This window comes from Podarcis melisellensis (assembly GCF_964234715.1).
Source record: "Podarcis melisellensis genome assembly, chromosome: 13".
Taxonomy (NCBI): domain Eukaryota; kingdom Metazoa; phylum Chordata; class Lepidosauria; order Squamata; family Lacertidae; genus Podarcis; species Podarcis melisellensis.
In genome coordinates, this window is record NC_138545.1 from 43,171,241 (window position 1) to 43,196,088 (window position 24,848).

Sequence of the window (24,848 nt, forward strand, 5' to 3'; positions counted from 1 at the left end):
TCAGCAGCGGCGTCGTCAGGTGCTGAGGGGAAGAGAAGGGCATCATGGGAGGCGGGGGCCAAGGGGGTCGTCGTCGGTGGGGCGGGGGGACCCGAGCTCACGCCCCCCCAAGTCGTTAAGTGGGGATATTGGGGTCAGGGCCGGCCCACCCCTGAGGCAAGGGGAGGCGGCGGCCTCAGGCGGCAGCATTCGTTGGGGGGACGAGGCTCTCTTCCCGCACTCCATCATCCCAGGGCGCTCTTTGGTGGTCCGCCTCAGGTGGGCTCGCCTCCTTGGAAGTTGCCCGCAGCCGGCCGAGGGTCTTCCTCTCAGGGTTGTGGGTTCGAGCTGGGAGGGCAACTCATGGGGGGTGAGGTCCCTTCATTGCCCCCTCAATAAAATATTTCAGGGAGCCAACCCCCCCCAAAAGTAGATGGGTTTTGCCACTCAAATGGCGTGCACATGCCGTGTTGTGTGGTTGATTATGTGAGGTGGAGCTTACCTGATTGGTTATGTGACTGATTATGGGGAGCAGAGCTTACCTGATTGATTATGCGATTGATTATGCGGAGCAGAGCTTACCTGATTGGTTATGTGATTGATTATGCAGAGCGGAGCTTACCTGATTGATAATGCGATTGGTTATGTGGGGCGGAGTTTACCTGATTGGTTATGTGACTGATTATGGGGAGCAGAGCTTACCTGATTGATTATGCGATTGATTATTCGGAGCAGAGCTTACCTGATTGGTTATGTGATTGATTATGCGGAGCAGAGCTTACCTGATTGGTTATGTGATTGATTATGCAGAGCGGAGCTTACCTGATTGATAATGCGATTGGTTATGTGGGGCGGAGTTTACCTGATTGGTTATGTGACTGATTATGGGGAGCAGAGCTTACCTGATTGGGTATGTGACAGATTATGTGGAGCAGAGATTACATGATTGGTTATGCGATTGGTTATGTGGGGCAGAGCTTACCTGATTGGTTATGTGATTGATTATGCAGAGCGGAGCTTACCTGATTGATTATGCGATTGGTTATTCGGAGCAGAGCTTACCTGATTGATTATGCGATTGATTATTCGGAGCAGAGCTTACCTGATTGGGTATGTGACAGATTATGTGGAGCAGAGATTACATGATTGGTTATGTGATTGGTTATGTGGGGCAGAGCTTACCTGATTGGTTATGTGATTGATTATGTGGGGCGGAGCTTACCTGATTGGTTATTTGATTGGTTATGTGTGGCAGAGCTTACCTGCTTGGTTATGTGACTGATTATGCGGAGCAGAGATTACCTGATTGGTTATGTGATTGGTAATGTGGGGTGGAGCTTACTTGATTGGTGTGATTGATTATGTGGGGCAGAGCTTACTTCGGCCTCCCCAATATTTTATTCAAGTTGACACCCCACGTTGGGCAAAAGATTCTTGTGTTGTGGATGTGTGTATGTAATGTCTATTATTAAATATTTTTTTAAATCATGATTTAAATCGTAAATTTGATTTAAGTCAAATCCACCCTGATTCAAATCCAAGCCATAAGTCAAATCCAAGCCATAATCCCTGGTTCAGATGTCACCCTTAGTTTGGGATTTGGATTTGATTTTCCTGTGTGTGACTGGGGAGAGGCAAATCAGGTGAAGTGGGCTTGTTCATGTGTAAAGGACCATTGAATGCACTCCCAGCTTGTTTTCAGAAAGCCAGTAGATCAGGCTTCCTCAACCTTGGCCCTCCAGATGTTTTTGGCCTACAACTCCCATGATCCCTAGCTAGCAGGACCAGAGGCCAGGGATGATGGGAATTGTAGTCTCAAAACATCTGGAGGGCCGAGGTTGAGGAAGCCTGCACTAGATGCTATAGGAGCAGCAATTCCCTGAGCGAAACATGTGTTGCACATTATGCATTTACTGTGCATTTTAATTAATTTGAAGCATGAGGGAGGCATCTTGAAGAAACATCACTTTCAGGTGATGCAGTTCCTTTCCGTGAGGTTTTCTCATGGAACAGTATTGACTTGATTGTCGGTAACTCTTTTAAGGCAAGAAGAGTGTAAGCCATGCATGCAGCCTGCCTAGTTCTCCACCTGAATTCTGATATGGACAGTAGCATCTCATAGTGGTGTGACACTGTATATTGGCTGTATGCATAACTCCATCCCTCTTCTTGCTTTAAAGGACCACTGACCCTTCAAGGAAAATGAGGATGACCACATGCACAAGCAACATGGGTATGTGTAGTATTTCTAGAAAGAATATCAAGAGGTTAGAGAGGAGGGAGGGTTATGCGATTGATTATGTGGGGCAGAGCTTACCTGATTGATTATGTGATTGATTATGCGGAGCAGAGCTTACCTGATTAGTTATGTGATTAAGAGAAGGGTTAAGGAGCGACGGCTATTGGACAAACGCCTATTTGCTGACGAGATGTTTTAACAGCAGTGAGAACTCACTAATGTGTACATTTTATTTATTTTAGATTTTTTTTACCAACCTTCTGCCTCATACCAAAATCACCCAAGGTAACATACATCCTAAAAAGGTTTTAAAAGAAGATAAATCAGATAAAATTTAAATAAGCAGGAAAAGAACAACAGAAAATGACAACAAAAAGTTATAGGATCTATTTGTTACTTTGAGCTGCTGTCTATGTGGAGGACTGGAATGTGTGGCTATTTGTTTGCTGTGAATTTTGGTTCCTGGTATCTTACATCTCTTTTGGATATTTTGTATTCTTTCTCAGAAGTTTTAATTTTAATTCCGACTAGCTTTCTCTTTGAATGTGGAAGGTGGCAAATTTGGGAAGCCACATGAAGAGTTTGTCCTTGAGCCCAGGAACCAATGCTAAGAAGACAAGATGATTTATTTTTAAACTCCCTCACAAATTTTGGGAAGTCATTTTGTTGGAGGGAAAAGGCCTTGTCTTTGCCTTTTTCTCTAAGGGTTAAAGCTGTGACAAAAAATGATTTAAACAACCCTTCTGTGTGCGTTTTTAGCTTTCTTATGCCATATACTTTCCCCAGTTTACCATAATTAAATAACTTTCTCTCAAACGTTCTCCCTACCAGTATCCTTAACTATTTATGGAAGTGGCTGTTGGGTTCTCAAGGCATATATCTGGGCACCATTGATTACAGGCTTCATGGACATGTTTTTCATCAGTCTCAGTTGGCTGGAGGAAAAAATCCTGCTTTAAATTTGGGTGCCAGTGTTGATGTCCAGATTATCACCACAACGGAGATACTAATGTTACAGAAAACAAGGATCAGCAGGTTGTAGTATATTTTCTTCCCATTAGTTATTTATTCATACCATACTTTTCAATATATTCCCCCATCACTTTAAAAACCAGTCTTTCCCCCCCTTATTTTAAAAGTGGATTTGTCATGGAAACTTCCACAACACTCTTGACTCCCTCCTGCAAAATGGATTTGCTTCCCTACAGAACCCAAGCATGATCAGAGCAAACCATAAGAGTGTCTTTGCTAATGTCACCCTGGTACCTGCTCTGTCCAAGTGATAACCTGCAAATAGCTACAGATTTTACCACTCATTCTCCCCATAGCAGCAGGAACCTGGGGATGTACTGCTAAATCTCTGGCAATAGATCAGCAAAGGTTTTTGGCTCCCAGTCATTTACAATAGCAACAGCAAAAAGTCTTGATTTGGCTCCAAAGGGACGTGGGTGGCGCTGTGGGTTAAACCACAGAGCCTAGGACTTGCCAATCAGAAGGTCGGTGGTTCAAATCCCTGTGACGGGATGAGCTCCCGTTGCTTGATCCCTGCTCCTGCCAACCTAGCAGTTCGAAAGCACATCAAAGTGCAAATAGATAAATAGGTACTGCTCCGACAGGAAGGTAAACTGCGTTTCCGTGCGCTGCTCTGGTTCGCCAGAAGTGGTTTAGTCATGCTGGCCACATGACCTGGAAGCTGTACGCCGGCTTCCTCGGCCAGTAAAGTGAGATGAGCACCACAACCCCAGAGTCGGGCATGACTGGACCTAATGGTCAGGGGTCCCTTTACCCTTTACCTTTAACAGGAAAGTGTCTTCCTTTTATTCTTTTTGCTATGCGTTCCCACTGCCTCTCTCTTTCCCTCCAATATGGCAAATTTAGAAAAGGGGTTGTGGGGAACTCATGAATTCAGGGAGAAGCCTAGTTGGGCCTACTTTTCCACCAAAACCAAGAGTGGTTGAGAGCTAGGCTGCTCTTCAACCTGCCCAGTGCACTGTGGGAAAATCCCTGCATTGCTGATGATAGCAATGCTCTAGAACAGGCATGGGCAAACTCTGGCCCCCCAGAATTGGCCTCCACAGTCACTTAAGGACTCATTGTTAAAACCGTGTTTATGGAAGACAATCTTACTCGGCTACGAGGGATCGCCAAAGAAGAAGAGTAGTAAGACCACGATCCCCACAGCACCCTGGCATAGGGACTTCTAGGAGAATTCTGAAGTTTCAGTTTGTATTGTTCTGTGTAGCTAGGCTCATACTTCCAAGATAAAATAGGTCACGAGTTCTTTGGCCAACAGTAGATATGGTTGGAATAAAGTGTCTGGTGCTTACTTGGGTGTTTCTGCACTGTTTGACCCCAACTCTGACATATTGGAAGCTTATGGGAAGCTTGGGGGGGTGGGGGTGCCTAGGAGCCACTTTTCAACACCATTGATTTTATGCACCCTGTATGCAGGGCCGGATTTAGGTTTGATGAGGCCCTAAGCTAAACCACAGAGCCTAGGACTTGCTGATCAGAAGGTCGGCGGTTCGAATCCCCGCGACGGGGTGAGCTTCCGTTGCTCGGTCCCTGCTCCTGCCAACCTAGCAGTTCGAAAGCACGTCAAAGTGCAAGTAGATAAATAGGTACCACTCCGGTGGGAAGGTAAACGGCATTTCTGTGCGCTGTTCTGGTTCGCCAGAAGCGGCTTAGTCATGCTGGCCACATGACCCGGACGCTGTACACCAGCTCCCTTGGCCACTAAAGCAAGATGAGCGCCGCAACCCCAGAGTCGGTCACGATTGGACCTAATGGTCAGGGGTCCCTTTACCTTTAAGCTACTGAAGGTAATGGGGCTCTTTATATGTCCAGCTGTCCTTTGTCAACTACAAATTGCCTCTGTTTTTTGTGTTGAATATATGAAATCAATCAGTAGCCATAAGACTAAGGGTATCTTAGTCTATGCTGCCTGATCATCAGTCTACAAGCACTCTTTGATATTAGATAACAGGTGCAACAGCTTGACCCACGTTCAACTGCGCTGCACTGCAGTCTTCAGCTGCATGCTACATGTTGCCGTGCAACATGCAGAATGTAGGCACCCTATATATAGAAATGAGTGTACCAGTGATACTTTTGGGAGGAGGCTAGCAGGCGGGGCCCATTACTTACATCAAAGGAGCCTACACAACACAAAACTCTGTTGCTGTAGGTAAGTTTTACTTTATTTGTTTTTTTTATCTTTTATTTTGGAAATGTACATCCAGTGGTTTTTTTCCCTTTTAATTTTTTGTGGGGCCCTAAGCTATAGCTTGTTTAGCGTATACGCAAATCCAGCACTGAGGACAAGTCATGTCTTGCACATTTGCTCATGCCTCAAGAAAGCTGCAAAAATCAAGGCAGTGATGATAGAGATTTTGCATATAAGAGCCAACTTTCATCCTGGGAAAAGTTATGGAAAGAGGAAATAAAACTGACTGCATGCTGTTCGTTGAAAGAAAATTATATGAAAATGATGTATCCTTGGTATTTAACACCAAGTAAAATTGCTAAAATGTACAAAACAAGTTCTAAACTGTGTTAGAAATGTAAAGGGCATATTTTAGGGAGCAGGCTAGCAGGCAGGGCTCATTACTTACATCATAGGAGCCTATACAACACAAAACACTGTTGCTGTATGTGGGTTTTTTCCCCTTTAAGTTTTTTGGGGGCTCCCAAGAGAGTGGGGCCCTAAGCTATAGCGTGTTTAGCTTATATGTAAATCCAGCACTACCTGTATGGGAGACGCTGCTATTGGCTATCGAGGAAGGAAGGGTTGTTCAGCCAGTGCAGTTTCCATGCATTGCAAAGGGGGGGGGAGGATGGTAATACAATAAGGCATGAGATCCCTTCTTCCTTGATTAGCTCTGGAGGAGGAGGGAAGGTTTGCACCCCTAGTTGGAGGAACAGAGTGCAATTTTAGGTTGGATGTTAATGTTCAAAGTTTCTGAGGTGAGGATTTCCGTAAGGATTTTTGAGAGCATCAACTTTGTATATGCCTTTTTGATCAGTCATATTGGAACAGGATGCCACGCTGTTCCATAAGGGTTTGTATCATCAAACTCCCTCTGGAATACTGAAACTCTCCTGGCTTGAGGTCAGAGTGATACAGCTTGGTTCCACATTCTGTATTATGAGCTGTGTGTTTCCTTCCTGGGGTTTGTCTGTCGCTATCGGTGTCGTGTGCTTTGCTGCAGAATTTGTGGATTGATTCACTGTGACTGACTGGAAGGAGATGCATGCAAATGTCTGGCTTTCCCTCTGTTTCAATATGGCAGCCATGTTGTGTTTGTGCTGCACCCCCGTAACAGCTCTCGTGTGTTTTGTTATGCCCTACACAGCACTTTAGGGACATGGGTGGCACTGTGGGTTAAACCACAAAGCCTAGGACTTGCCGACCAGAAGGTTGGCGGTTCAAATCCCCGCGACGGGGTGAGCTCCCGTTGCTTGATCCCTGCTCCTGCCAACCTAGCAGTTCGAAAGCACATCAAAGTGCAAATAGATAAATAGGTACTGCTCCGACAGGAAGGTAAACTGCGTTTCCATGCGCTGCTCTGGTTCGCCAGAAGTGGTTTAGTCATGCTGGCCACATGACCTGGAAGCTGTACGCCGGCTCCCTCGGCCAATAAAGCAAGATGAGTGCTGCAACCCCAGAGTCGGCCACAACTGGACCTAATGGTCAGGGGTCCCTTTATCTTTACCTTTACCTTTACACAGTACTTTCACAAATTCCCAAACCTGTCCACTGATCCAAACAGGTTGGTGATCCCTGTCCTAGGTGCGGTAGCCATATTGTACTCATGCCATTTATACGCAGGTTAAAGTGTTATAATGGCAACATTTATTAATGCACACTTTAGGATGACATATTTGCTGAGCGGTAAAATGTTGGCCTTAAAACTTTAGCCTTTTAACGATTCGTTTTTATCCTTTGTATTTTATAGTAACGAAGCAACTATTATCTCAGGGAAAAAGCTGGCTGCCCAGGTCTGTGATGAGATACGAAAGGATGTAGACTCCTGGCTTGCCCTTGGGAACAAGAGGCCTCATCTCACCGTTGTTTTAGTAGGAGACAACCCAGCCAGTCACACGTATGTGAGAAATAAAATAAAAGCAGCGGCAGCCGTAGGTATGCCTTTTTCTTCAAACAGTTTTCCGAACAATGGCAACTTTCTGGACACAATGCGTGTTTCCTTTCAGAGGCTGCATTCCCCGGGAGGTAATCTCCATGCTGGCAGAGGGCAGAATTTGTGGTAATAATAATAATAATAATTTATTATTTATACCCCGCCCATCTGGCTGGGTTTCCCCAGCCACTCTGGGCGGCTTCCAAGTGAATATTAAAAACAATACAGCATCAGACATTAAAAACTTCCCTAAACAGGGCCGCCTTCAGTTGTCTTTTAAAAGTAAAATCATTGTTTATTGCCTTGACACCTGCTGGGAGCTCTGTCAGTCTTTCTACTCCCCTTCCTACCCCCACTCCCATCTCTCCATTTTGGCTCCCCACTGTTCCCCATTACCATATTTTTCGCCCTATAGGTCGCACCAGACGATAAGACGCACCTAGTTTGGGGGGGAGGAAACAAGAAGAAAAAAAATCTGAACCCCAGAAGCCAGAACAGCAAGAGGGATATGGCTTCGGGGACAGCCTGTGAAGCCTCCACAGGGCAGCGAGGTGAAGGCACCCCATTGCCCTGTGGAGGCTTTGCACTGCCACCCCCAAGCTAGAACAGTGAGACGGAGCACTGTTCTGGCTTTGGGCTTAGCCGCGCAGCCTGCATTCACTCCATACTTCCCTTTTTAGAAGGGGAAAACTGCGTCCCATAGAGCGAAAAGTACGGGAATTAACAACTTTTGGAACTGATGACTTGCAGAAGGCTCCTCCTCCAGGGCCAGACTTTGGTAATATGGCTCCCTGAGCGAGGAAAAAATCGGGCAAAGCCCCCGCCCTCAAATATTTCTTATTTGTGTTCCCCCTTGCCCTCCCCTCTCTTTTCCCATCCAGGCTCCCCACCCTGAGGCTCATTGCAAGGTTCTTTTCCCAGGCTACTGCATCTCTCTCTGTCGCGCGCGCTCTCTCTCTCTCTCTCTCTCTCTCTCTTTCACACACACACACACACACACACACACACAGAGATACATTACAGAAGAGTGATCTTGAGAGCTAGAGAAGGCTTGTAGCATCCCCATGGCTGTGGGTTCCTCACCCACTATCTGTAAGGAAAAATATATTTAAAAAAATAAATAAACCATTAAATACTGAGTGTGAATTTATTTTAGTATTCTAATTAAAAATGCTACCAATAGACAGAATTGCACAATCTGAATTTTGTTGCATGTGACTAAACGGAACTAATGTTTTGCTGATGATATTGTTTGCTTCCTCTTTTTACTTTAGGCATTTGTAGTGAAATAATACTGAGGCCCAAAGATATTTCTCAGGAAGAACTTTTAGATCTGACTGGCAGATTAAACAAGGATCCAAGAGTCAGTGGTATATTAGTCCAGTTACCTCTGCCAGGTAATGCTATTTTATACAATGTCACAAAGTTGGGTGGTTTTGAGGAATAAATGAGAAAAATCAAGTGCACTTAACTTGATATAAACTTTGCAATGAGAGAAAGGGTTTATAAATAACCAAACTATTCAGTACCTTGACCATATTGGTAATTATTTTTCCAACATACAGTGGGGGCCATATTTTCAATACCACTTTTTATTAATGTGCTTGTAGGCTAGAATGCTGATTTTATTCAGCCAAATCAACTCTGGCGATCAATGGGGTGACAGATGTCGCACCCAGATCACCCTCACATCCACCCTGTCACACCCCCCCCAACTGTATTACCTGGGTTATGAAGGCGCCCTAAAGACGTTAAAGCAAAGATTATGGGATAATACACACAGTGACTTGCAATCTCGATCACACACAGTCTGTAGTCCGCCATCAGTAGGAGTACAATATGGGCATGTCTTTAAGTTAACATCTTACATTAAAAACCTGACAGTACCAAATTATCGAAGGCTTTTCACCAAAGCCAGACTAAACGTCTTTCCTTCTGCAGTGTTGGATGGCAGGTTGAGAGGAGTTCCCTACCAGGACAGACTTTGCTCGTGTGCCCAAGACATCGATTCCATAAAACATATTTTGTTGCACTGTGCAAAATATGAGCAAGCCAGGGCTGAACTGATATTACCCTTGCTGGTACCTTTCCCGGGGAAATCAGAGGCTCACTATGTCAGGTTCCTATTGGAAGACTGGACAGTGGCAAAGTTTTTATCGGTGGTCACAAGAACCAATGATCCCTATATTCTGAACAAAATCCTTGTTTAACCTGGAGGTAGGCTGTATGAATTGTGTATTGCTTTGTAACGATTTGTTGGGTCACTGGACCGTAATAAAGATTGATGATGATGATGATGATGATTTTATTCACCTGCTTGCAGTTTCTACCCTAGAACTATTTGGTTCAAATTATACATTTCATAAATAAATGAGAATGAAAGATTGACCACATGGTGGCAGTGTAACATAAACTGAACCAGGCTCAGCACTGTTCGTTGACTCTTTGCACCATAGACAAACTTAAAACTTGTGTGGTGAATGCAGGTTAGGCTGTGCTCTTATGTACTGCAGAGAGCAAAGGCAAAGCTATGAATTCTTGTGACATGTCCATGGAGGTAGCTCTAAAGACAGGCTTTAAAGCCTCAGCAGTATTGCTCAGAGCATCAGTTGCCAACTTAACGTTTGCAAGGGCAGTCAACGTGTGACCTGTGTATCTGACATAATTAAACCTGATTAAGGTTGGGACGCGGGTGGCACTTTGGGTTAAACCACAGAGCCTAGGACTTGCCAATCAGAAGGTCGGCGGTTTGAATCCCCGCGACGGGCTGAGCTCCCGTTGCTTGGTCCCAGCTCCTACCAACCTAGCAGTTTGAAAGCAAGTGTAAGTAGATAAATAGGTACTGCTCTGGCGGAAAGGTAAATGGCATTTCCGTGCGCTGCTCTGGTTCGCCAGAAGCGGCTTAGTCTTGCTGGCCACATGACCCGGAAGCTGTACACTGGCTCCCTCGGCCAATAAAGCGAGATGAGCGCCGCAACCCCAGAGTCGGCCACGACTGGACCTAATAGTCAGGGGTCCCTTTACCTTTACCTTACTCCAAAGGCAGTAAAAGATGTCTTGAGGAAAAACTATTTGTATGCTGCACTGTTGACAAATTTGTCCTTGGAAATGATTAGATTTAACTCCAAACTCGTGATTTCCAAGATCATAGCCAGAATGCACATATGGCTCTTGTCACTGGATTGTGGACCTAGAATTGTAATAAAAGGGTGCCCCTTTTCCATTGCCAAGTTCTTTGGCTTGGTGAATTTTGAAACCAAAAATAAGAAGGCAGGCCAAACCACAGCAGTCCTTTTGGACAGCCAAAAAACATTCATTGTTCTCCCATTCAACCAAGTATAAGCCCAAATTGCCACAGTCCAGGTTACTGACCAGAAGTTCTGCATAAAAATTCACCAGAGCCTCTTCATCCTCTAAAGGCAGCACAAACAGTCTGATAGGTTTTGCTTTTGTGGGTGGTCTGTGGGAGGAGATCATCCGTCCAGATCATGTTGACAGTAATGCTAAGGATATGTGCTGGTGATCTCCAGAAAGCCACAGGACAGATTGTGGACATCAAAAATCTAGGAGTACAGTGGTACCTTGGTTGTTGAACTTTTTTTTTTTTAGAAAAGTTTTTATTGTTAAAATAATTCAGCATTGTTACACACATATTGCGAATATACAAACATACTGTCAGGGGTTCAGGAGTGGAGGCACAGGGGAAGGAGGAAGCGGAGAGCGAAGGGGAACAATCCGAGGGCAGTGTAGGTGAGGAAGACAGTGGGGCAAGAGATTCCATGAGTCTGTCCAGTGAGTCGGAAGATTCACAGAAGGGGGCACCCATAGCCAGAGCAAGGGGGTTCCCGGGAGGGAGGCACCAGAAGCAAGGAACCAGCGGTGACTCCCAGAGCAGCAGCTGGAGATCGGGACCAAGTTCCCCACCAGAGCGTAGCGGGGGGGAAGAGTCCCAGGTGTCAGGACCGGTTTCCACTCCAGGGGAAAGAGAAGATGAGTCAGGGCTGACTACGCCCCTGTCGCTGAGTGAGGGAATAGAGGGGAAGTCAGATCCAGTTAGCCCCCCCGAAGGAGGGAGCAGTGAAAGGAGCAGTGTAACGGTCAGGAGGAAGGTTACCGGCTGGGCGCGCGCGCCAAGTTCAAATGCACAGGCGCGCGGGACAGCCGGGAGCGCAGACTGGGATCCAGGTCCTAAAGCGCGCCGGAGGCAGGGGGAAGAATCCGGGGACTCGTCAGCATCAGCATCAGAAGAGTCCAGAAAGGGCAACACCCCAGCGGGCAGAAGGACCCAGAGGAGAAAGGAGCAAAGGAGGAGGTGGACAAGGCTAGGGTCTTGAACTGGTGTCTGGGGGGAGGAGATTCAGACGGAGCTTCAGCGGTCTAGGGTTGAGACGTAGAGCTGCGCGCCGCGGCTTTGGAATCGAAACTGAACCTTAATAAAGACTTTTGTATATAACAAGAACTGGCGTTGGTCCTCTGTGAGCTGGGACCTTGGGCAGCTCTGACACATACAAACATACATTTCATACAATCCTTAAAAATGTTCAAACATACCTACACTCAACCCCACAGATAATTCCTTTTCCCATCACTACCCACCACCCCTCACCCCACCTTTGTGTTTGACTTCCAATCTACTCAATTGCAAATTCTTTCCACTTCTATTACCTTCTTTCACACACCTTTAACCTAATTTCATGCTTCTTTTTCTATTAGAATAAACAAGTTCCGTTTTAAATACTAAATGAGATGGATAACAATGTGTAATAGAAAAGGAAACTTGGTTATCGAACTTAATCCATTCTGGGAGTCCGTTTGACTCCTGAAACCGTTCGAAAACCAAGGCACGGCTTCCAGTTGGCTGCAGGAGCTTCCTGCATTCAATTGGAAGCTGTGTTGGACATTCGGGTTCCAAAAAACGTTCGCAAAGCGGAACAGTTCCTTCCAGGTTTGCAGCGTTCGGGAGCCAATTTGTTCAGGAGCCAAGCCGTTTGACTACCAAGGTACCACTGCAGTGGTAAATATATCCTAGAAACATCCTCATGCTCAACACTGTTTGGTATCTGCTGAACATAAAGCCCATCAGACAAGTTCCAAATAACAAAAAGGACATGAAATCGTATTTTCCAGGTCACATTGATGAAAGAACTGTGTGTAACACTGTTGCCCCTGAAAAGGATGTAGATGGATTTCATATTTTCAATATAGGACAACTGTGTCTTGACCAACCTTCTGTTATACCTGCCACCGCTGCTGCTGTCTGGGAAATAATAAAAAGAACAGGTAATGAGGTGTTTCAGAGAAATATGGGGTATCACGTTATACGATCCTACGGTGCTTAAATCCTAAATGAAATTGTTGTTTAGTTGTTTAGTCGTGTCCGACTCTTCGTGACCCCCTGGACCAGAGCACGCCAGGCACTCCTGTCTTCCACTGCCTCCCACAGTTTGGTCAGACTCATGCTGGTAGCTTCGAGAACACTGTCCAGCCATCTCGTCCTCTGTCGTCCCCTTCTCCTTGTGCCCTCCATCTTTCCCAACATCAGGGTCTTTTCCAGGGAGTCTTCTCTTCTCATGCGGTGAAACCCGGAAGTAACACTTTCTGGTACTTCCGGGTCGCAACCTGAAAAGACGTTTAAGAAATGCCCACTGACGGATTCTGCCAGCGATTGAGGCAGCCACGGGTGAGTGGCTGTCCGAACAGAAAAGGTTCACTCAGGCAACCCAGCCAGGTGTTTGCACCGGCTTACGCACGAGCAACCCCTTACACTTCGAGAACACTGTTCAACCACCTCGCCCTCTGTCGTCCCCTTCTCCTTGTGCCCTCATTCTTTCCCAACATCAGGGTCTTTTCCAGAGAGTCTTCTCTTCTCATGAGGTGGCCAAAGTCTTGGAGCCTCAGCTTCAGGATCTGTCCTTCCAGTGAGCACTCAGGGCTGATTTCCTTAAGAATGGATAGGTTTGATCTTCTTGCAGTCCATGGGACTCTCAAGAGTCTCCTCCAGCACCATAATTCAAAAGCATCAATTCTTCGGCGATCAGCCTTGGCTTTAACTATACGGACCTTCGTTGGCAAGGTGATGTCTCTGCTTTTTAAAAATGAAATAGGAGATGCTATAAAATTTGGATTTGCACTGTGGTTTGTTGCATTGGATATGCTTAGTCCATCTTTTTGTTGCACCAAAATATTTTTTGTTAATATTTAGCAAACGGGGAGAAGCTGCTTGGTACAAGGTGCAGAGAAACCACAGTTTTCTCTCTTTTTTGATCCCTGTTGCTTTCAGGCGAACAGTGTGGTATAGTGGTTAGAGTGGTAGGCTAGAAATGAGGAAACTGGGGTTCAAATGGGAGACTGGATTAGTCACTATTTTTCAGCTTAAACTACCTGGCAGAGTTCTTATGAGGATAAAATGGCAGGAGAACCATGCACATCACCCTGAGGTCATTGGAGAAAAGACAGGACATAAATGTAATAATTTAATAATAATTTCCCAAATACCGTATTTTTCGCCCCATAGGGCACACCTAGTTTTTTTTGGGGGGGAATAAAGAAAAAAAAATTATTTTCCCCCCCAGGCGCGGGGCTGGGGCGGGGGAAGCCCGAGCTTCCCCCAGCCCCCAGAACAGGCTGCTATCCGCAAGCCTAGGGAGCACGGCGGGAAGTCGCGCCGGTCTCCCCAGGCTTGCGGATATCTACTCAGCGTGCCCCAGGCTTTGGGGTGCAGGCAGCTCTCTGCAAGCCTTGGGAGACCGGCGGGAATTCCCACGGGCTCCCAAGGCTTACAGATAGCTTCCTGAAGCCTGCATTCGCCCCATAGGATGCACACACATTTCCCCTTCATTTTTGGAGGGGGGAAAGTGCGTCCTATAGGGCGAAAAATACAGTAGGTAGCGTTTGTAATTTTTGGGGGGGGGGGTGTAATATGGTCACTCTGGCTTCCTGCAGCCAATCAGAAGCCAAGCTTCGGTTTCCGAACGTTTTGGAAGTTGAACGGACTTCTGGAACAGATTCCGTTTGACTTCCAAGGTACAACTGTAATGTCAGTCACATAGTGGTTAATTCAACAACAAGGAACACTTAACTATGGTACCCTACCACAGTTTCTATGCTAGAAAAAGAACAAATGTTTCCAAAAGGAAAATGACGTATGATAGCTAGATCTGGTTTTACTGGTGCAGACTGTGTCCTATCTCAATGACTGCCACTCGCCACATGAACCAAACTGGACTCTGCATGTGGCATTCAAGGAGGTACAGAGAGTGGCAACATGAGAACTTTTTAGTGGTAGCTCCCAGATTATGGAACGTTCTCCCCAGAGAGGTATTTCTGATGACATCACTATCTACTTTTAGGTGCCAGGCAAAAAATGTTCTTTTTACCCAGACCTTCTTTACCCATGCCCTTAACTTGGAAAGTTTCAGATATTTGTGCCCTCTTTCAACTGGTGGGGTGCGTTAGACCTGCCTTTTATATGTATGGATTTCTTAAAGGTTTTATTCGGTTTTGACACTATGCTGGTTTTAATCTTCGTACTATTTTGTTAGACATTTTGGGTTATGTTTTGTAAAGAATAATAATAATAATAATTTATTATTTATACCCCGCTCATCTGGGTGGGTCCCCCCCAGCCACTCTGTGCGGCTTCCATAAAAACCAAAAATACAGTAAAATATCACACATTAAAAACTTCCCTGAACAGGGCTGCCTTAAGATGTTTTCTGAATGTCAGGTAGTTGTTTATCGCTTTGACATCTGCTGGAAGGGCGTTCCACAGGGTGGGTGCCACTACCGAGAAGGCCCTCTGCCTGGTTCCCTGTAGCTTCGCTTCTCGCAATGAGGGAACCACCAGAAGGCCCTCGGCGCTGGACCTCAGCGTCCGGGCAGAATGATGGGGGTGGAGACGCTCCTTCAGGTATACTGGACCGAGGCCGTTTAGGGCTTTAAAGGTCAGCACCAACACTTTGAATTGTGCTCAGAAACATACTGGGAGCCAATGTAGGTCTTTCAAGACCGGTGTTATATGGTCTCGGCGGCCGCTCCCAGTCACCAGTTTAGCTGCCGCATTCTGGATTAGTTGTAGTTTCCGAGTCACCTTCAAAGGTAGCCCCACGTCGAGTGCATTGCAGTAGTCCAAGCGGGAGATAACCAGAGCATGCACCACTCTGGCGAGACAGTCCGCAGGCAGATAACGTCTCAGCCTACGTACCAGATGGAGCTGGTAAACAGCTGTCCTGGACACAGATTTGACCTGTGCCCCCATGGACAGCTGTGAGTCCAAAATGACTCCCAGGCTGCGCACCTGGTCCTTCAGGGGCACAGTTACCCCATTCAGGACCAAGGGATCCTCCACACCTGCCCGCCTCCTGTCCCCCAGAAACAGTACTTCTGTCTTGTCAGGGTTCAACCTCAATCTGTTAGCCGCTAATCACAGTTCATAATAATCTAACATTTCAAATCTGTACGATCAAAAGCCTTTCATTCCATAGGAATGAGTCACTCTCTTCAATATTATTTTTCTCGTTCTAAAAGGAATACAAACATTTGGAAGAAACGTCGTTGTCGTTGGGAGATCAAAGAATGTTGGAATGCCTATTTCAATGCTTTTGCATACCGACGGAGGACATGAAAGGCCTGGAGGTATGTTGAATAACATTCTGTTTTGTTGAAACCCTCAGCACAGAGAAAAGGGAAGGTGCAAAGGAAGAAAAAATAGTTCGTAAGCATCTGAATGCATAACAGGATTTAGAATGTCTGATTTTCAAAATAATGTTTTAGATCCTTAGCTGTTAGGGACATAACCCATTTTGCTACTTGTACAGTGGTGCCCCGCAAGACGAACGCCTCGCAAGACGAAAAACCCGCTAGACGAAAGGGTTTTCCGTTTTGGAGGCGCTTCGTAAAACGAATTCCCCTATGGGGTTGCTTCGCAAGACGAAAAAAATCTTGCATCCCCCCGTGGGTTTTTTTCGCTTTTTTCGCCCTTTTCTTAAGCCGCTTAACAGCTGATCGCTGGAAGCCGCTTGACAGCTGTAGCACTAATCCGCTAAGCTGTCAATGGGCTTGCTTCGCAAGACGAAAAAACCGCTATACGAAGAGCCTCACGGAACGGATTAATTTCGTCTTGCGAGGCACCACTGTATACTCTTACCTGCCCATATAGTACGATGAATGCCAGCTGTTCTTAACAGAATCTGCTGGACATTTGGCACTGAGTAATTTTGACCTTCCAAACTGTGATCATTTGGACTACTCTAGAGTTTGAGTTTGAGATAAGATGAGGATATTTTTGGATGTCAGTTTTTCTTTTTAATGTTTGTAGGGAAAAAGAAGGCCACAGTTACAAAGTTCTCTTGCACATGCCCCATTTATTTCAATGGGCCTCGCACAGAACAATTTCCCAGTGGACTGTGCCAAAAGTGCATTCTAGAATGAAAACCTTGTGTGATAAGACATTTGTACAGTGGTGCCTCGCAAGGTGAAAATAATCTGTTCCGCGAGTCTCTTCGTCTAGCGGTTTTTTCGTCTTGCGAAGCAACCCTATTAGCGGCTTAGCGGATTACCGCTATTAGCGGTTTAGTGGCTTAGCGGCTATTAAAGGCTTAGCGGCTAAAAGGCTATTAGCAGCTTAGCGGCTTAGAAAAAGGGGGGGGAGCGAAAAAAATCGCAAGACTCGCAAGACGTTTTCGTCTTGCGAAGCAAGCCCATAGGGAAATTCGTCTTGCGAAGTGCATTGAAAAACGGAAAACCCTTTCGTCTAGCGGGTTTTTCGTCTTGCGAGGCATTCGTCTTGCGGGGCACCACTGTATTGCTTTTGAGGCTTCCAGAAATGGAATTTATTTTACAGGGCCTGATACCGTACTTCCAAAATAATGGCAAACTAAAGAAAATGCTGTAAACATTGTGCTAACACTAGGATGATCATTTCAATCACAACTGCATTGCAGTTTTGTAAATGATCAGTAATTGGGACTAATACATATGTATTTCAGGTGATGCTACAGTTACAATTGCTCACAGATATACACCCAAAGATCAGCTGAAGATCCATACACAGCTTGCTGATATTGTAATAGTTGCTGCAGGTAATGTAGCACTGTCAATGTTTTTAAATACAATAAAATTCAAATATACACACACATCCCGCTTTACAAATGTTCATTATGGAAAAATTCTCATGTCCAAATATGAGGAATTAGTACCCAAACCTTGCTATATACACGGCAGATTCAGATATCTGCAAGGAGCAGGGAGCGGTTGAACAAATAAGAGAGCATTTCTTCTAGGTGTTTCCAAGGGTTTGTTTGGTCTTTTTGCTTTTGGGTGAGGGTGTGGTAGGGAATGTCAGGAGCTCGTCCTACACTCGAGTAGGCCCCTGGCAGAGACACATGCCCGACTGGCATGTTCTCTCCCTCCTGGTCTTTTGTTTGGGAGATTCAAAAGCTTTCTTCAGCCCGAACATCACAGCAACTGATGCCAACAGACACCAGGACACTTAGGGATCCGCAGAGTGTTCGCAGTTTGCGTAACAGACCTCAGCAACACAGCATTTGGGCTAATCTACTTTAAAGGTAAAGGGTAAAGGTAAAGGGTCCAGTCGTGGCCGACTCTGGGGTTGCGGCCCTCATCTCGCTTTATTGGCTGAGGGAGCTGGCGTACAGCTTCCGGGTCATGTGGCCAGCATGACTAAGCCGCTTCTGGCGAACCAGAGCAGCGCACGGAAACGCCGTTTACCTTCCCGCCAGAGCGGTACCTATTTATCTACTTGAACTTTGACATGCTTTCGAACTGCTAGGTTGGCAGGAGCAGGGACCAAGCAACGGGAGCTCAGCCCGTCGCGGGTATTCGAACCGCCGACCTTCTGTTCAGCAAGTCCTAGGCTCTGTGGTTCAACCCACAGCGCCACCTGCGTCCCTCTTTATTTATGCATCTACTTTATTTACTTTATTTACATATAAATACACACGGAGTACTGCAACATGGCTCCCTCTCCCTCTAGCATCAGACAGCAAAGAGAGAAAGAACAAAGGACAATAGTCCCACTTCACGGAACACAGTAACACAAACATCCTGTCTCCGTCACTGTGGAGTCAAAACATATACCGTCATGTGATAGACAACAATCCCATGACTGCAATCACAGAGCTGGAATTCTAACAGGGAACACATTAGAGAATTTCCCATAGGAATCAGTCGCAATCATTAACTCGTATGCGAACCCTTGCCTAGTTAACAATTTCCAAGGAATGCATTATGTTTTGTAAGTGGGGCCTGTGTGTCGTAGGTCTGAAAGTCACTATTATGTTGTCTCTGTGACCACAAACTTAGCATGTTTCATGCTTGTGCCGCAATAAAGTGAAAATTACACACAATATGGATTTTATGGGGGCAAGCTATGGCGCAGGCTCACTTTGGCACTGAAGAGTTCACATTTTCACTAGCAGCTATTTATGCAAAGCGGACCAGCATTTACTTAACTTGCCTAGAATTTGGCAAGAGCTTGGGAACAATGGCATTTTAGGAATAAAAAATTGCAGTCAGAGTGTCTAGCATTTACAAGAATAGTACAGAATTAATAAATAGGGAGATGGAAAACTTTGGTCCCGGGTTCTACCGTCCTTATATCCAAATTACAGCCAGGTTTACAGTTGCAGTATTGGAATTGTAAAAATGCTGTATTTATTATGCAATAGGTTTAAGTTATATAAGCAAGAGGTTTTATTTTGAAATCCTTGGGGGTGAGGAGGAGCTGATAGCTCATGGTAGCCCAAAATGTCTGTGGAAAAAAATCAACCTCAAACTCAGAAATGCCTTAATTGCCTAATTACGCCTGAGTATTTGCAGAATTCTTGGTACGCCAATATAATTATAGGCCTGTTTAATTCTACAAATACCAACATTTTCTGAGGATTATTTTTCCCCTCCTCTGACATTGTCACTGCTTTGCCCTTCCTCCAGAGGTCTGTAATTCTTCTTCGTAACTTGCCCTTGAAGGTTGTAGTGGCAGTGCTGGTCTTCTTTGCTATTCTGCTAGTCTATAAGGTTCAAGGGACTTATGGTTTCTAAATATTTGTTTCCAGCCATGCACAATGCTATAAACACACCACTACATACCCTCCCAACATTCCTCTGATGACAATATGATGTCTTCTTCTTCTTCTTCTTCTTCTTCTTATTATTATTATTATTATTATTATTATTATTTTATTTATACCCCACTCACCTGACTGAGTTGCCCCAGCCACTTTGGGCAGCTTCCAACATATATAAAAACATAATAAAGCGTTAAACATTTTAAAAACTTCCCTATACGGAGCTGCCTTCAGATGTCTTCTAAAGCAGGGGTCAGCAAACTTTTTCAGCAGGGGGCCGGTCCACTGTCCCTCAGACCTCCATATTTTGAGGGGAGGGGGGAAATGACCGAATTCCTATGCCCCACAAATAACCCAGAGATGCATTTTAAATAAAAGCACACATTCTACTCATGTAAAAACACCAGGCAGGCCCCACAAATAATCCAGAGATGTATTTTAAATAAAAGGACACATTCGACTCATGTAAAAACATGCTGATTCCCAGACCTTCCGCAGGCCGGATTTAGAAGGCGATTGGGCCGGATCCGGCCCCCAGACCTTAGTTTGCCTACCCATGTTCTAAAGGCTGTATAGTTACTCATCTTCTTGGCTTGCATAACCATACCATCTATAATTTCTCCGATGGAACTATGGACGTAATGACTGAGGTATTAGTATCCCTCATCAAATATAAAGCGCTTAAAAGCTTAAGTATTCACAATTCTCCCCCCCCCCCGCCCTCAGGATCTGTGAATCCTAATTGGATTGGTGGTTTCAGGTGTCCCAAAGCTGATTACTTCTGATATGGTTAAAGAAGGGGCAGCAGTGATCGATGTCGGGATAAACCATATCCACGATCCTCTCACAGGAAAGACCAACTTAGTGGGGGATGTGGACTTTGAAGGTAAGCAAAATGGCAGTGGTTGGTTTTTTTTGGGGGGGGGGAGTAGGAGTCTGTTCCAGTTACAACTGCTCTTGAAGCAGCGAGTTCAAATAACACATTATTTTTCCCTTGGCCAAAAGAGAAATATTAAGAGCCATACTGAAAGTTAACCCACATATTTAGAGGAATTGGACACCCTAGAGAATCTGAAGGGTGCTTTGCCCAGCTATTTCCTTGAGTAACTTTTGAGAAAGTTCATCTCATGGGGTTTATCAGTACATCCATTTTCTCTTGTAATTTTCTTTTATGTTAAGCATTTTAATAGTGTTGTGTGTGTGCATATATTCATATGATTTAAACATTAACCAACAGTGTTCTGCTAATATAGTTATTTCACACACCAAAAAAACAACAACCAGTACCTAATGTAAAATGTGTCCCAGGTTTGCAAATACTTTGTTCAAAGAACTATGTATTTTCTCCTTACATGGCTCTTGCTAACTAAAGGGAGATGAGTATTCTGGGCTAATATATCCTATTTGACCTGAACTTCTCCACTTTAAAAAAGCCCCAAGAATGAGGGCTTCCAAAGCTGAGGATCCAGTTTGTCAAGGATGGATTTTGTTGCTTTTACAAGCTGAAAAAACATTGAAAGTACCGAAGGCATTGCAAAATGTTGATACTGTTCCACCAAGTTTAGCTGTATTTAGAGAATTAAAACACACCACCTAAAATAGATGCTTTGATGTATTTGTGGGCAACCTTCCCCAAACTTGATTTGGAATAGACCCTTCTAAAATGGCCTCACATTGACACTTTTCAGAACAGGCCTATTTTATACTATGAGCTCAGACCTGCTCCAGTCTCTTGTGTTCCCATAAATTTCAATGAAAACATGACAGTTGCTTGAGAAACAACAAACCTTTAGCTCTTCCAACCTCCTTGTGAGGTACCACCCATCCCCCCCACCAAGAACAGAAGTTATGCTTTCAAGATTTATGAGCACCCCCCAATTTCTTCTGAAATAAACATGGTTTTACTTTTAGGACGGGAGTAAACAACTTAGCACTAATAATTTCTTGTTCTCAGTGTATACCGTATTTTTCGCTCCATAGGACGCACCTTTTTCCTCCTAAAAAAAGGGGGGAAATGTCTGTGCGTCTTATGGAGCGAATACACTGGGTGGCAGAGGGATCCCTCGGCTACCGCTTCAGTCGCGAGCTGAGGCATGCCTCTGCAGCCGGAGCCATGGCTCCCATCCGTTGATTTCCGTGAAGCCAGCAGAGCAAGAATTGCTGCGCAGCTATCGCTCTTGCTCTGCTGGCTTCACTGGTAGAGATAGCTGCGCCTCTTGTTCTGCAGGCTTCCCAGCGAAGCGGGAGGAGGGACAGAAGGGAGCCCTTACATGGAGCCTCTTCCATCCCTCATCCCGCTTTGCTGGGAATCCTGCAGAACAAGAGCCTCTGTGCAGCTATCGCTCTTGCTCTGCTGGCTTCACAGCTTCTGTCCTGCTTTGCGCAGCTCTCACTTTGCCTGCCCATCCCTCCTCCCGCCTCGCTGTCAAACAAGCAAAGCACCTGTCCTAGTGTCTCCTCCTCCTCCTCCTCCTCTTTTACAGCGAGGCGGGTGGAGGGATGGGCAAGCAAAGGGAGAGCTGCGCAAAGCAGAACAGAAGCCATGTACCATAAGCGGCTTTCGCTTTTCTTGCTTTAAAGCAAGCAAAGCGAGATCCGCTTACATGCTCTGTGCACAATATTTTTTCCTTGCTTTCCCCCTCTAAAAACAAGGTGCGCCTTATGGTCAGGTGCGTCTTATGGAGCAAAAAATACGGTAGGTTTGGGGGGGGGTGGAGACTGATTTGGCCAAGGCCTCATAATGAATCTGTAACAAAGGAAGACTTCAACCCATCTTCGGAGTTGATTCGCAGATATCAACTGCGATTAAGCTTATGAAATAATAAATTTGATTGTCAGACTCTAAAATCCTGGGATTGGAAAAAAAAAAACCATTTTGAAATGTATTGCCTATTGGCCTCTGTATTAATAATTTGACCGGCAAACAGAAATGTTGTTCCTCACACTGTTGTTTGTGGGTTGCTTTGTTTGATGACCAGCATATTAACTTAAGTTTTATTTGCATTTTCTATTGCTCCCCCCCATTCCCAGAGGTAAAGAAGAAAGCTGGTTTCATCACGCCTGTCCCGGGAGGCGTAGGACCAATGACAGTTGCTATGCTGCTGAAGAATACATTAATTGCGGCCAAGAAGCTTATTTATTAAGATCTATGAATTCAAGCCATTCTATTTATTGATACATATACATTTATTTTTCTTACAAATATATTTATTTCTAAATTGTATTTATTCATGTCAGAATATGGACAATGGGTTTCTTTGCATACTTACAAAAATGTTTATTACTTCTGCTGCTGAATATGCACCTACTCTCTTCATGTGTGATTTCTCTGTGTAATTCCAGTCAAAGCACCTGGTCCAAGTTTGAGGTGTGCGGTTTTTGCAAAACACCCCTCGCCAATGCGAGTCTCTTTTGCAACAGAAAAGGAGATCTGGGCCTGAGCTTTAACTGCATGCCACACTCTAGCCAAGGACAATAAAGGGCTCATTCTTTGAACTACATTATGCATAAGGGGGGGAACTCCCAGAACCCAGTATGCTCGATAGAAATAAATCAGGAATTTATCTCTGAAAAGCCAGGTATTGATAACTGAACATGTATGAAAACGCTAAAAACAAAGGGAATTGTGTGTGATTTTTGAAAGCATGCTTCGTACTGTAATCCCAAGTCAGAGGTGAAAAAGTCATTCCAAAATGTGTTAGCACACTTCATTGCAGTCTGCTTCTATGTCTAGTATTGCCCTCGCGTCCCAAAACACAGTATCAGTATCATTCCTATTTAGATTAATAGATGTGAGCTGACCAATTTCATTCTCATTGAAGAGGCATCATTTCCATCATTTCCGTCAAGAAGGGACAGGACAACTTCTGTAAAATTAACTGATTCTGTATTGGAGAATTCAAAATATTTTTAAAAGGACTACGTTATTGATCATCAACTTAAAAAAAAATCCTTCTGAATTGTATTTCCATTCCAGTGAACTGTAATATTAAAACAATACCCATGATTGCTGAAACTAAACCATATGGATGAAGGACCTGATTATTATTTTTTCATTGACTCAAGTTGGTGCAAGACCAACTAGGTGTCTGTCGGTCTTTATTCCAGCTGGAGGAGGGGCTGGAATATAAAGACTCATTTAGTAGTTGTTGCTATAGTTTTAAGCGAGTGCTTGAACGAAGACAGATTTTCTTCAAATGAATGGATAAATCCACAGTAAGTTAATTGAGGGAAATGTGCTCTTTTTGTTGCTTCATATGTTGAAAAATGTAAGATGGGAACATTTAAGTATTAAAGTTTAACTATATTTGCCTTGCCATTTAGATTCGGCTACACCGAGATGTGGCAGAAAATCGCAGTGACTATTTTATAAGTTACAGTATGAAAGCCTACATCATAGTGGAGCAGAGCTTTATAGACCAAGAATCTTTTGTGGCTTGAATTAACATCTTAACTGGAAAAGAATTCTCACCTTCCCCTTCCCTGACCTTCCAGATATTATTATTATTATTATTATTATTATTATTATTATTATTATTATTAATTTTATCATTTATACCCTGCCCATCTGGCTGGGTTTACCCTGCCACTCTGGGCGGCTCCCAACAGAATAAAAACAAAATAAAACATCAAACATTAAAACCTTCCCTAAAAAGGGTTGCCTTCAGATTTCTTTCAAAAGTCAGATAGTTGTTTATTTCCTTGACATCTGACAGGAGGGTGATCCACGGGGCGGGTGCCACTACCGAGAAGGCCCTCTGCCTGGTTCCCTGCAACCTCACTTCCCACAGGGAGGGAACCGCCAGAAGGCCCTTGGCGCTGGACCTCAGTGTCCAGGCAGAACAATGGGGGGGGGGAGACGCCCCTTCAGGTACTCTCCTCATCCACCTGAGGCAGGAGTGTCTTAATTTGTGGCCCCACAATGATGCTGGATTGCCTGTCAGATGCTGCTGACTGAATTCACTGCATTTGACTGCAAAGGAAGGAGCAGTATAACTGAAGTAAGCTGTGCTGTGTGTCTGGCTAAAACCAGGAGATAAAAATGTGTGCAAGAGTGAAATGAGAAACCACCTCCAGTTTCATTTGCCTTTCAGGAAAATGTTAAAAATAGTACACAATCCATTTGGAGAGCAAGATCTCCCAGATACGGATACTGCTTTGGGCAGAAAAATTAAAGATACAGCAAAATCCCCCAACCAAAATGGGCTGACCCAGCACTTAAGAGGCTTTCGAAAAGCTTGGATATAATTATGTGACTGAACATGCTTGAGCAGAAAATGCTGAGCTGTATCTCAACCTGCATATTCCATTTTTCAGGATGCAAGGTGTATAGCTGTACCTTGGAAGTTGGACAGAATCCGTTCCAGAAATCCGTTCAACTTCCAAAACGTTCGACTTACAAAG

The 24,848-nt window shown here is 44.7% G+C and overlaps 1 protein-coding gene across 5 annotated transcripts in view; it reads left to right on the top strand.

The window, feature by feature from the left end:
* MTHFD2L (methylenetetrahydrofolate dehydrogenase (NADP+ dependent) 2 like) overlaps positions 1–23,465 on the top strand; it is a 23,631-nt gene extending 166 nt beyond the window's left edge. Inside the window, exons 1-10 of one of the 5 annotated variants that reach the window (XR_014162188.1) lie at positions 1–19; positions 2,160–2,212; positions 2,461–2,503; positions 7,177–7,361; positions 8,634–8,756; positions 12,487–12,639; positions 15,886–15,993; positions 17,346–17,438; positions 20,172–20,331; positions 22,476–23,465. The exon at positions 1–19 is cut by the window's left edge and continues 166 nt beyond it. Coding sequence is in view for 4 of the 5 variants with exons in the window: in XM_081884295.1 (XP_081740421.1) it covers positions 1–19; positions 2,160–2,212; positions 2,461–2,503; positions 7,177–7,361; positions 8,634–8,756; positions 12,487–12,639; positions 15,886–15,993; positions 17,346–17,438; positions 20,206–20,331; positions 22,476–22,588 (1,016 nt within the window). In the remaining variant the exon portion in view is untranslated. Of the gene's footprint in view, positions 20–1,541; positions 2,213–2,460; positions 2,504–7,176; positions 7,362–8,633; positions 8,757–12,486; positions 12,640–15,885; positions 15,994–17,345; positions 17,439–20,171; positions 20,332–22,475 lie in introns of those variants that run through there. The other 4 variants (XM_081884295.1, XM_081884298.1, XM_081884296.1 and 1 more) reach the window with 4 other exon arrangements.
* The last annotated feature ends 1,383 nt before the right edge of the window (positions 23,466–24,848 follow it).